This window comes from Oryctolagus cuniculus, chromosome 8 (genome assembly GCF_051225735.1).
Source record: "Oryctolagus cuniculus isolate XC-2025 breed Fujian yellow rabbit chromosome 8, ASM5122573v1, whole genome shotgun sequence".
Taxonomy (NCBI): domain Eukaryota; kingdom Metazoa; phylum Chordata; class Mammalia; order Lagomorpha; family Leporidae; genus Oryctolagus; species Oryctolagus cuniculus.
This window is the reverse complement of record NC_142874.1, coordinates 18,564,050-18,577,510: the sequence shown is the minus strand read 5'-3', so window position 1 is coordinate 18,577,510 and position 13,461 is coordinate 18,564,050. Positions and strand designations below refer to the sequence as shown.

Below are 13,461 nucleotides of genomic sequence, written 5' to 3'. Positions count from 1 at the left end.
CCCGGCACCCGGGAACCTGTTCCGGACGTGCCGCTCCCAACCATGACTCCCAGCACCGAGGAGGCTGACCACGACCACGACCACGACCACGACCCCGACCCCGAGCACGACCACGACCACGACCACGACCCCGAGCACGACCACGGTAGGGGCCCGTGTGCCTTGTGTCCTCTGCCCCTGGGAGCCCGCTGGGTTGCCGGGGCTCCTTGAGCGAGAACGGGCTTTCCTATTGCCTCCGGGACCGGGAAGGTGTCGCCATGCGATTCCTTGTCCCGAAACGCTGGCCTGTGCTCTGGAGCTGCGGGGACGTCCTCGGGGCTCTGCCCGGGAAGGATGTGCTCCCTGGGGAGAGAGGGGCCGCGGTGCGAGTCAGGCGCTCCGAGACGGGGCCGTGTGTCCTCCCGGGTGCTCTGGTTGGCTGCACGCTGCCTGGGCCTGTCCGCAGGTTGTCCGTTTCTCTGCGTGGTGGTCTGCTGACCCGTGCGGGAGGGGCGTAGGCTTCCCCGCCCCCCACGTCTGCTCCCGCCATGACCCACCCCGGGGGTCTGGTGCAGCACTCCCAGCCCGCATGCCTGGCGTGGCCACGGAGGCTGCGAGTGCAGAAGCCTCATGGGACCCGGCGTGGAGTGCCCCACTGCCCCTGGTGGCCCAGTGTGCGCAGCGGACTTAGGCGCGGGCACGCTGGGCTCCGCGAGGGTGGTGCTCTGTGCCTCTGCCTCTCCTGAGACGTCCTTGCCTTCCTCTTGGCGTTGGCTGGTCTCCGAGCTCCCGGGACAGCGTCCAGGAGGCGTGGCCGCTGCCTGAGGACAAGTCCTCGATGTGCCTGCCCTCTGACGCTGGCACGAGCGTGTTCTGGACCCGTGCCGTGCCCCCAGGCAGCTGGGGAGTTGTCTGCCTTGTAGTGCGGCGGGCCACCAGGAGAATCTGACCCAGTGTCCTGGATGGGCCAGTTCCCAGTCGTGCGCTCGTGGCCCAGACCAGACCCGGGCTGGTGTGTGGAGCCAGCCACGCGGGCCCGTCTGTCCTGCGTGCCCTGAGTGGGCGCAGATGAGAGAGGGCGCGGTTGCTCCGTCCGCTTTTCTCCCCTCTCGCCCCCATGCGGGGAGCCGTCCAGCGAGGCCTGGCTGGACTGAGCCCGTGCCGGACACGGTGCTCCGTTGCCGTCCTGGAGGGCCCAGAGGATTGCTCGAGGTGTGCCCACCAGGCCCCTCCCCTGAGACAGGGGGCTGGGTGCCGTCAGGTTCTTTCTTGGCTGCCCCTGGAACCCGGAGGTGGCCCTTGCCTGGTTCCTGGATCCTTTCACTTCCCCTTCCTCGTCGCCTTGCCGTGTGGAAGGGAAGGGCCGCTCTTAGCCCGCCAGCCCTGGCCAAGGAGGGGAACCCACTCGGAGGGTGGGGTGGCACCAAGGCCTTGCGCGGCCCAACGCACAAGGGGGGACGGCGCGCCCTGCTGCGGGCCCTCGCCCTGGCCCCGGTGCCACCAGTTTCCCTTGGCCGGGATTCTTTGTGGCCTAGGCAGGCAGGCGCCCGTGCTGTCTCCGCACTGACCTAGGCACCCACCCACATGAGGCGTCGGGAGGTGTGGGGCCGGGAGAACATTGCTCTGCCTGGTTTCCTAGGCGGAGGCAGGTGTGTTGTCGGCAGAGACCCTCACTCAGGCCAAGTGCGTGATGTCTCTTCTTCTTCCGCAGACGCCGAGCCCGGCACCCGGGAACCTGTTCCGGACGTGCCGCTCCCAACCATGACTCCCAGCACCGAGGAGGCTGACCACGACCACGACCACGACCACGACCCCGAGCACGACCACGGTAGGGGCCCGTGTGCCTTGTGTCCTCTGCCCCTGGGAGCCCGCTGGGTTGCCGGGGCTCCTTGAGCGAGAACGGGCTTTCCTATTGCCTCCGGGACCGGGAAGGTGTCGCCATGCGATTCCTTGTCCCGAAACGCTGGCCTGTGCTCTGGAGCTGCGGGGACGTCCTCGGGGCTCTGCCCGGGAAGGATGTGCTCCCTGGGGAGAGAGGGGCCGCGGTGCGAGTCAGGCGCTCCGAGACGGGGCCGTGTGTCCTCCCGGGTGCTCTGGTTGGCTGCACGCTGCCTGGGCCTGTCCGCAGGTTGTCCGTTTCTCTGCGTGGTGGTCTGCTGACCCGTGCGGGAGGGGCGTAGGCTTCCCCGCCCCCCACGTCTGCTCCCGCCATGACCCACCCCGGGGGTCTGGTGCAGCACTCCCAGCCCGCATGCCTGGCGTGGCCACGGAGGCTGCGAGTGCAGAAGCCTCATGGGACCCGGCGTGGAGTGCCCCACTGCCCCTGGTGGCCCAGTGTGCGCAGCGGACTTAGGCGCGGGCACGCTGGGCTCCGCGAGGGTGGTGCTCTGTGCCTCTGCCTCTCCTGAGACGTCCTTGCCTTCCTCTTGGCGTTGGCTGGTCTCCGAGCTCCCGGGACAGCGTCCAGGAGGCGTGGCCGCTGCCTGAGGACAAGTCCTCGATGTGCCTGCCCTCTGACGCTGGCACGAGCGTGTTCTGGACCCGTGCCGTGCCCCCAGGCAGCTGGGGAGTTGTCTGCCTTGTAGTGCGGCGGGCCACCAGGAGAATCTGACCCAGTGTCCTGGATGGGCCAGTTCCCAGTCGTGCGCTCGTGGCCCAGACCAGACCCGGGCTGGTGTGTGGAGCCAGCCACGCGGGCCCGTCTGTCCTGCGTGCCCTGAGTGGGCGCAGATGAGAGAGGGCGCGGTTGCTCCGTCCGCTTTTCTCCCCTCTCGCCCCCATGCGGGGAGCCGTCCAGCGAGGCCTGGCTGGACTGAGCCCGTGCCGGACACGGTGCTCCGTTGCCGTCCTGGAGGGCCCAGAGGATTGCTCGAGGTGTGCCCACCAGGCCCCTCCCCTGAGACAGGGGGCTGGGTGCCGTCAGGTTCTTTCTTGGCTGCCCCTGGAACCCGGAGGTGGCCCTTGCCTGGTTCCTGGATCCTTTCACTTCCCCTTCCTCGTCGCCTTGCCGTGTGGAAGGGAAGGGCCGCTCTTAGCCCGCCAGCCCTGGCCAAGGAGGGGAACCCACTCGGAGGGTGGGGTGGCACCAAGGCCTTGCGCGGCCCAACGCACAAGGGGGGGACGGCGCGCCCTGCTGCGGGCCCTCGCCCTGGCCCCGGTGCCACCAGTTTCCCTTGGCCGGGATTCTTTGTGGCCTAGGCAGGCAGGCGCCCGTGCTGTCTCCGCACTGACCTAGGCACCCACCCACATGAGGCGTCGGGAGGTGTGGGGCCGGGAGAACATTGCTCTGCCTGGTTTCCTAGGCGGAGGCAGGTGTGTTGTCGGCAGAGACCCTCACTCAGGCCAAGTGCGTGATGTCTCTTCTTCTTCCGCAGACGCCGAGCCCGGCACCCGGGAACCTGTTCCGGACGTGCCGCTCCCAACCATGACTCCCAGCACCGAGGAGGCTGACCACGACCCCGACCATGACCACGGTAGGGGCCCCGTGTGCCTTGTGTCCTCTGCCCCTGGGAGCCCGCTGGGTTGCCGGGGCTCCTTGAGCGAGAACGGGCTTTCCTATTGCCTCCGGGACTGGGAAGCTTCTGCAAAGTGCTTCCTTGTTACCAGAAGGTGTCCTGTGACCTAGGATTTCTCTGTCTTTTGCTTACATAGATCTTTCATTTTTTCCTCCAGTGTTTGAACTGCCTTTAACGCTGCTTTTTCAGTCTGTTTTGCTTCGATTTTCTTCACCTTCCTTAAAGGTTTCCCTTTTTTTTTTTTTTTTTTGTCTCTGAATGGTACTGTTTTCTCTGTCTCTCTGTGCCCATTTTGCCTTTGCACTGTAATATGTACTTTGTTTCCTGTAATTTGCCATGATTCAGGACATTTTTCTCAGTGACCTCTTTCTGTGAATCCAAGATTTTCTGTTTCATTCTGGTTTTTTGTAGGTTCTGTGGTCTCTGTAATCTTTTTACAGATCGTTGTCCCCAAACTTGTAGCGCCCCCATTTGAACTTAGGAACAATCTGTTTGGCTCATGTGTGGTTTGTGCTTTCGAGTTACTGCTGTTGTTCCTTTTTGACGTGACATTTTTGTGGTGGAATGTTATTGCTAAGTGTCTCCTTTTCTGAAAATATGTCTGTGTTTTCTACCTGTTTTGGAATCTTCATCCTTCTGCTTAACATGGATGCGTTTCTTCAGTGTAGAAGTGCTCGTGTGCAAGTCGTGTCCTCCATGACTGCCTTTTGTCCTCGTGAGTCCTATCATTGGCTGAACACTGCTGCATAACGACTCGGCATTTTTGAATGTTCGCAGAGCCTTTTAGTTTTTCTTCCTTACTCTTTAGTTAGGAAGTTATTTTTTGTTACTCTATACTAATGCTGAATGAAATCTGTCTTCTCAGTCACTCAGTTCAGTATGCCTGGATCCTTCCATGGATGAAATAATAGCAGAACTCTAATCAAGTGTCAAGTCTTCTCGCTGAACCTAATGCTCCAGTGTGCAGTGGAGCCAACCTGCACCTATATTTGCATGTTGTTCCATTCCTGTGTTCCCCATTCGAACATTTGTAAATATAGTAGAAAATTTTTCAGATATTGTCTGAGATGGTACCAAACTAAAAAACACTCTTGGACTACCTGTGACTTTACTTGTCTCCCAGGTAGACACCATTTGTGCCATTTGTATGTTACCAGATCTCTCATTACATCTTTCTCTATTCTTTGGCTGTCTGGAATTGTCTTTGCAATTAGGAGTATCAAGATATGTCCCTGGACAGAAAGAAAACCTTTAAGAATGAGTGGAGCGCAGGAAATGATTTTACTCTAGCTGTTTGAAATCCATGAGCCATTTCCCATAATGTATGTTTGCATGTACAGGAACATGAGTCAGAATTGTCAGGAACATCCATTGTGAGTGTGTTCATCTCTGTGTTTCAGAAATACTGATTTTATTCCTCTCTGATGTGAAAAATCACCGAGGACTTATTTTCTTTCCCTTACCGAAAGACCTGATGATTACATGGGAATCTGACATTTAGGATGGTCTGATAACTGATCAAACTCCAAATGTGTCCAATGATGCTAGCACCAGTCTCCCTTTGGGTACACTTCTGTTCTAACCTCTGTTCTCTTGAGCACTTGATGTGCTCAAATACCAGAATGCCTTACAAGTTTCTTTGATATTCTCTGCTGATCCTTTCTCTGAACACTAGGGGTTGCTTTTTCAATTTTTCCTTTGTGTTTCTTAGGTTGCTGGAAACCTTTGATGTTCTGGCCTGGAAGGATAGAGTTCCTAGGTACAACACTGCCCCTGGGGCACATTTACTGAGACAGCCAGTTTGCTTCCTGTGGCTCTACACTCAGTATGCGCTTCCCAAGATCACAAAGATGTTCAGTTTCTCTCTCCTTATGCTTTTGCAGCTGTTTATGGTCACTGCAATGCTTGGTACACAAGTTCTATACCACCACGTGCCACACACTTTTTTCCTTGTAGTATTCTAGCTTTGCATTTGGTACTTCTGATATGTAGTTGATTCTTAGTTTATGATGTCTCAGAAACCTCCAGAAAGTGTTGATTTTGAGTGCCATTTGCTGGGATGTCAAATCATTGATTTGCTTGTAATAGCAGGTTGAGTGTGTTTTCTCAACCTATCCGAAGACACTTTTAGGTACATCTGCAGCGGAGTCAATCTAACCAACTTGGAAATCCTAACCATTGCCACACATATACCTGGTCCAAATCCTCCATGCGAAGAGAAGGGCATGCCTGAGCTTGGCATGTGTCAACCGTGTCATTTGTATTCTGTCTATTGCTTTACTGAAGAGTCGGCATGGTTGCTTAGTAGCTTGTCGCATCCTATCTACATTTCTGGAGCCCTCCATGAAGGATAAACTTGCCTAAATATTTGCATGACTTTGTCATGTTGAATTTAAGTCTTCAGTTGCTGTCCAGGAGGGACCCGATCCCTGATGGAGTTATCCATGTGGCTCCTGTACTAGGACAGTGGGTTGTGCATCATATTGTTCTTTCGTGGCTCCCACTGGGACATGGAGAGAGCACTTTCTGAATTACTGGATCCTTTCTTTTCATCTATGACTGTTGTCTCATTTTCTCCAAGTGGAAGGGAAATTCTTTAAACTCAAATGATTGCCAAGGACATAAACCTCTAAGAATGATTTTCACCTTGCCAGTTGTTTTTCTCTCAAAACATGACAACATCTCCCCATTTTCTCCTAATTTGGATTTTTGTAGACTTACCCTTATTATGTCTCAGAAAACTTGTGCACATCCACATTATGAGAATGTGTTGTTTGGGTTGGAGATCACTTCTGTTCCTGCTTTCTGACATGGAGTTGGATCTGCATCTGAAAATCTGCTTAGGCAACTTTTGTTTTTTCTTCCACAGGAAGTATGATAGTCTCACTGGAGTCAAACCCAGAATCAGGCATGGTGACTGAGCAGAGCCTTCCAGTGGCAAATGATACCATGCCTCAGCTCAGTAGGGGTCCATATGTTTTATGTCCTCTGATCTATGAGATGCTGAAGATTTCACGTGGCATAAGTTCTGAGAACTCCTCTTCAGTATGTCTGCCATGCTTTCAAGATAATGCTGAGAGCTGCTTTTCCCAGAATGTTTGGCTATGTTTTCTTAATGTTCCTGAAACCTTTAGTTTCTGCCACGGAAGGACGTATTTCCTCGATAGAGATTTGCCCATGTGACACCTGTACAAGACCGTCATGTGGAAGCGCATCATCTCTCACTGGCCAACAGCTGCACATTCTATGGGCACTTTGCAAGTTACCAGAAACTTGGCGATTGTCTATCTTTACCCCTTTGCTATAGCCTAAGGTCATCTGATGCTTTGTTCTCAGCTGCTGTTCAAATACAAATAAAACATCTTGAAGAAATTTAAAATAGGAATTGTTTAACAACTCTCCTATCTATCTGTTTTGTTCTCATGCATTTTCCTTTACTTCTGTTTTGGGGTACCATAAAGTTCATGAGAATCATCATTATGAATTAAACATGGTGGGATGTAAAATAATTTATTTTACACCATGTGCGTATTGATATGGGTCTGTTTTCTGAAAACATCATTAGACAGCCTTAGTTCTTTCCATCAACAGAATAAGTAACACCACAATGGAAATCCAATCAGTGTCAAGGTGTGTGACTGACCATGATCTTCACTGTGTGAATATTCAGTCCGAATCTAGAGTGGGACCACACTTTCCTTTTGCACTTTATCTTCTTAGTTACTGAAAAGCACTTTGGTGTATTTCCTTAGGATTTCTTCTTACTTCCATACAGTTTCTTTAAGTTTACACAAAGAATCCATTTTCAGAATGTTCATGTGACCACTAACTTGACTCGGTCTCTTCGGTTGTTCTCCAGGAAGGATGGAATTGCTCAGCAGAGATTGTCCTTGAGGGCTCTAATCTAAGGCAAAGCTTTTGTTTCATGTTGTTCTCTGTGTGGCTCCCAGCAGAACACGGAATGGGCACTTTCCAAGTTACCGTATCCTTTCCTTTTGTCTATACCTGGCTTTTTCTTTATTGAGGGGTGTTTGCAATTGGTAAGTCACAAACGATATTTAAGGATAAAAATAAGGAATCTAAGGATATATTTGAAATTGGCATTTTTGTCGCTGAATTATTAAATCTATGAGCCGCTTTCTCATTGTACCTATCTTTATAAACCTATGTCTGGCCGGCGCCGCGGCTCCCTAGGCTAATCCTCCCCCTTGCAGTGCCGGCACACCGGGTCCTAGTCCTGGTCAGGGTGCCGGATTCTGTCCCGGTTGCCCCTCTTCCAGGCCAGCTCTCTGCTGCGGCTAGGGAAGGGAGTGCAGTGGAGGATGGCCCAAGTGCTTGGGCCCTGCACTCCTTGGGAGACCAGGAGAAGTACCTGGCTCCTGCCATAGGATCACTGAGGTGCGCCGGCCGCAGCAGCCGTTGGAGGGTGAACCAACGGCAAGGGAAGACCTTTCTCTGCCTCTCTCTCACTGTCCACTCTGCCTGTCAAAAATATATAAATAAATAAACAAAAATAAACCTATGTTTATCTTGTGTCAGAAAACTCATGAAAATCCACATTTTGAGCATGTATTTCTATGGGTTCAAATAATGTTTTCCTGTTGTCAGTTGATAAAATGATTGTGTTCTGAAAATATCCTAAGAAAACTTTTGATTTACCTTCCACAGGTGATTTAATGCTACCCTGGAGTACGAATCAGTGTAAGGTATGATGACAGAGTAAAAAAAATTTTCAATGGCAGCTGAAGCCTTCTGTCCTCTGCATTCTGAGTTACTGAGAGTTGAGTTAGCATCATTCCTTAGTATTTTTCTTCATTTCTATGCACTTCCTTTAACCTAACACTAGGGACTACTTTTCAAAAATATCTTTGAGTTTTCTCACTTTGCTTGAAAACCTTAGTTTCCTCACAGGAAGGAGTACTTTAGTAGAGAATTGTCATTGAGGTATCTAAACTAAGACTAGTGTTTTGCTTCTTGTTTTTCTATCATTTGTTTGCTGGAGTACACTGAGTGGGAATGTTCCAACTTGCCAGTTGCTTTCATTTTTTTCCATCCTTTTCCTTTGGCTTTACCAAGGGGTAGTGTAACGGTCAGTACACAATGCATTCAAAGGCAAAAATTAAACAATGTAAGAAGGAAGTTAGCATGAGGACTTGTTTTGCTCCCCCAGATTGTTAAACCTGTGCATCAAGTTTTCATTCATTGTATTTACATAAACTTACCTCTTAGAAGCCTCATGAAGTCCACATCATGGGTGTATTATGTTTCAGTATATTTTTTCTTTTACTGTTGCTCCATGTTGAAATGAATATGTTGTCTTCAAATATACTAAGATAACTCCTGGTTTTTCTTCAACATAAGAAATTTCCCCCACCACTCCAAACCAGAACAGTGTCACGTATATTCACTGACCAAAATCCTCCAGTGGTAGAAGGTGAGAAGTCTGACCTTCTATGGGACCACCCGTGTCTACTGTACTCTGTCTTCTGAGTTACTGGAGAGCACAGTTGACATGATCCCTTAGGATATTTTTTCCCGATAAACTTCATTTCACCTCACAGTATGAACTACATTTTCTAGAATGCTTGCGCATGTTTTCTAATGTTGTTTGACATCCTCAGTTTCTGTGCATGAAGAATGGATGGAATTCCTGGGTAGAGAACTGCCCAAGAGGCACCTAAAATAAGAAAAGTGTTTTGCATTGTTATTCTATCGTTGCCTCACAGTTGCACGCTGCATGGACACTTTTCGTGTTACCAGATAGTATCAGTATCTCCTTATGCCTTTGCCATAATGCAGGGTAATTTCAGTGCTTTCTACACAAATAGTGTTCAAAGGTAAAATTAGACACCTAAAAATGAATCCAGAACATATATTTTCCTTAGCTTTTCTACATGAAGTCTCAGAAACCTCATGAAAATCCCCATTGTAAGTGTAGGATGCTGGTATTTAAAGTAATTTGTTATTACTATCTGGTACTGAGATGAGTCTGTCTTATGAAAATGTTTTAAGAGAGCTTTATTTTTTTCTGCAACGGAATGAATGACACTCCAGGGGAAGCCCACCCAGTGTCAAATATGGTGACTGACAAAAATCTTCCACTGGGAGAGGATATCAGGCCTAACCTTGCAGTGGGCCTACTGATGTTTTCTCTCCTCTTTTTCTTATGAGGACAGCTGGCCTGATTCCTTGGGGTTTTCTCTCTTTATTTTAAAGATTTTTTAAATTTATTTGAGAGGTAGAATTACAGACAGTGACAGACAGAGAAAGGTCTTCCATCTGTTGGTTCACTCCCCAAATGACCACACTAGCCAGAGCTGCACCGGTCCAAAGCCAGCAGACAAGAGCTTCTTCCAGGCCTTCCACATGGGTGCAGGGGCTAGAGCACTTGGGCCAACTTCTACTGCTTTCCCAGGCCATGGTGGAGGGCTGGACCAGAAGAGAAGCAACTGGGACTAGGACCGGTACCTATATGAGATGCTGGTGCCGCAGGTGGAGGGTTAACCTACTGTGCCAAAGCACCAGGATTTTATCTTTCTGTACAAATCTTTAAACTTTACACTAAGAACTATTGTGCAGAAATGTTTGTAGAAGTTTTCTAACTTGGCTTGGACTCTTCAGATCCTGTGCAGGAAGCATGGAGTTCCTTGCCAGGGAATTTCCCGTGGGGCACTTAACCTCATCTACTCCATTTTGTATTCCTCCTATTCTATCCTCGACTCCTAGAGAAACACCAAATGGGCACTTTCCAAGTTACCAGACCTTTGATTTTTATCATAATCTTTTTGTCTTCTGAAAGAGTAGTTGCGATTGTTAAGATACAAATAATAGTCAAGGATAAAAGGGGAAAAAAACTAAAAATGAATTTAAACAAGAATTTTGTTCTAAAATTATTAAACTATGAGCTTTTTTTCATTATCCATACTTTAAGAAACTGATTTTAATGATGTATCAGAAAACTCATTCAAGTCCACAATAGGAGCCAATTTGCTTGGATTTCAAATTTTTTTGCTGCCATCAGATGTTGAGATGGGTCTGTTGTCTGAAATATCTTGACAACTTTTGTTTGTCATTCTACAGGTGCTTTGATGCTACCGCTGCTGTTGACACAATACCAGGTAGGGTGAATGGCCAAAATCTCGAAATGGCACAGGATGCCACGCCTGAGCCTAGATGGGCCCACCTATGTCTTCTGTCCTCTGCATTCCAAGTGGCTGGAAAGCTGAGTTAGGATCTCTTTTCCTTAAGATTTTCTTTTCTTTTCTCTGTATTTTACTTAACATAAGACTAAGGACTACTGTTTCAAAATGTTTGTTTTTAAACTTTGCTTGAAATATCTTCAGTTTCTTCCCCTGGTGGGTGAAGTTCCTTGGTAGAGAATTGCCCATGAGGCCCATAAACTAAGACCACATAGTCTTCATGTTTTCTTCACACTTGTTGGCAGTACAACACTGAATTCACATTTTCCAAGCTACAAGTTTGTTTCATTTTTTTCTTTGCCTTCATTAAAAGTAGTTCTAATGCTGCAAGACAATTTGGTATTCAAAGACAAAAACTAAAATATAAGAATCAAGGTACAATAGGAAGTTGTTTTGGTCCAACAAAGCAATTACTCTAGGTATCAATTTGCTCATCAGTTGTATCTTTTCATAAGCTTATCTCTAAGCTGTCTCAAACCTCCTGAAATCCACACCATGAGTGTATCATGCTCTCACCTAACATTATTTTTCCTGCTCCCTGGTGTTTCTTCAGCAGAACAAATTACCCTGCTACTGCAGACCAGACCAGTGTCCACTATAATGACCAAGTGAATTCTCCAGCCGGAGATGATGCCAAGCCTGCGCTTGGTATGGGCCCACCCAGTGCACTGTCCTCTGACTTCTGAGTTACAGAAGAGCACAGTTACCATGACTGCTTAGGATTTTTTTCCCCATGCACTTCATTTAACCTCACAGGAAGGACTGCTTGCACAAGTTTTCTGTTTTTGCTTGACACATTCAATTTCTGTCCAAGAATGGATGGAATTCCTGAGTAGAAAATTGCCCAAGAGGCACCTACACCAAGACAACCATTGTGCATCAAGTGGTTCCATGTGTGTTCGCAGTTGCACACTGAATGGACACTTTCCAAGCTACCAGGTCCTTTCAGTTTACCTGCCCTTATTCTTTTGCTTCATCAGGGGTTAATTGCAATGCTTTGTACACAAAGAGTATTCAAAGATAAAGGTAAATCTTCTAAAAATGAAGAGTGGGGATTTGTTGGGTTCAGAAAGTATAATATCTATGGTTTTTTCATAACACATATTTTCCTTAAATTGTCTGCATGAAGTCTCAGAAACCTCATGAAAACACTCCTTTATGAGTGTGTGACACTTGGCTTTAAAGTACTTTTTTTGCCACTCTCTCTCTCATACTGAGTTTACTTTATGAATATGTCCTAAGAAAACTTAGGTTTTATCTTCAGTGAAATAAATAATGCCACTCCTGGAATCTGACCCCATGTCAAGTAGGGCGATTGACCGGAATCCTGCATTGGAAGAGGATTCCAGGGCACAGCTGTGTCCTCTGTCCGCTGTTACTCAAGAGCTCCATTGGCATGGTTTCTCAGGGCTTCCTCTTAACTTCTCCTCAGTAGTGCCAGCAAGCACTCTGCAAACCTAGGTTATTATTGGCAAAAGGCAATTTTTTTACAGGGTGAAGTTTGGTTCATAACCTGGAGACATGTATTATCAGTTCCTTCCCATGTGTGTCTTTTGGTTTAATGATGTTTACCTCATTTCTTAGGGGAAATCTTGAGGGCAGTTCTTTAATCAGGAATTGGGATATCTCCAGAATCTGAGAATATTATTTCACTTTTTTTTTTCAACAGAAATGGAACCATCTCATCATATCTGGTGCTTTGGAACAACAGTAATCGACCATATAAAGCAAGCTGCAAAACTCACATCTAGTAGGGGGCCGCCCAACTCTCCAAAATGAATCATTTTATTTCATTTAGTGGTAGCATATTCACAGCTGGACATCACTAATTTCCCTACACTCTACCATGAAGCTAAGAGTGTTTTTAGAAAAAAAATTGACAGATTTTTCTTTCTGTCCAGAAATAAACAAATTGGCTTGCAACTGACTTCAAAGGAGTCATGTCATGTTTTCTGACTGGGGGAAATCATGTTGTACACTTCACACTTCACAAAATTATTCAAAAAGGAATATGGAATGATCTGATTCCAAAATTTCAGCTCAACCCATTTCAGTCTTGAATTTCCAATTCCATTGTTCAAGGGGACATGCAACAGTTACTATAAAATCAGTATTTAAGAATACAGTGAAATATATAAAAACAGAATGAAAATATGAGCTGATATTGACACAAAAAATTTAAACCCACACATAGTTTTTTTCATGGTAGCATTTTCATACATTTTTTTTTCCATCATGAAGTCACAGAAAGTTCATGAAAGCGCATATTCTGAAATCTCATCAAAATTTGATAAAGATGCATACCATAAAATCCTTTGAATGGATTTAAAATCGTGTTCATACCAAATCACATTTTAATTCCATCTATTTTTTTGAGTTTTTTAAAGATTTACTTATTTACTTGAAAGTCAGAGTTACACAGAGAGAGGAGAGGCAGAGAGAGGTCTTCCATCTGGTGGTTCGCTCCCCAATTGGCTGCAATGGCCGGAGCTGTGCTGATCTGAAGCCAGGAGCTTTTCCTGTGTCTCCCACACAGGTGCAGGGGCCCAAGCACTTGGGCCATCTTCTACTGCTTTCCCAGGCCATAGTGGAGAGCTGGATCAAAAGTGGAGCAGCCAGGTCTTGAACTGGTGCCCATTTGGGATGCTGGCACTTCAGGCCAGGGCGTTAACCCATTGGATCACAGTGCCAGTCCCTATGTTTTTTGAGTTTTATGTTCTCATTTTTCATTTTGAGGGGCTTTTGTTCTTTTTATATCTTTTTATTTT

General features: G+C 47.8%; 1 protein-coding gene across 1 annotated transcript; it reads left to right on the top strand.

Moving 5' to 3' along the window:
- The first annotated feature begins 1,534 nt into the window (after positions 1-1,534).
- On the top strand, positions 1,535-12,620 carry LOC149124863 (uncharacterized). The gene is made up of 4 exons (XM_089301997.1): positions 1,535-1,807; positions 3,354-3,452; positions 10,575-10,612; positions 12,363-12,620. Exons 1-4 carry the CDS (start codon positions 1,564-1,566, stop codon positions 12,405-12,407), a joined length of 426 nt encoding a protein of 141 aa, XP_089158123.1. The 5' UTR covers positions 1,535-1,563; the 3' UTR covers positions 12,408-12,620.
- The last annotated feature ends 841 nt before the right edge of the window (positions 12,621-13,461 follow it).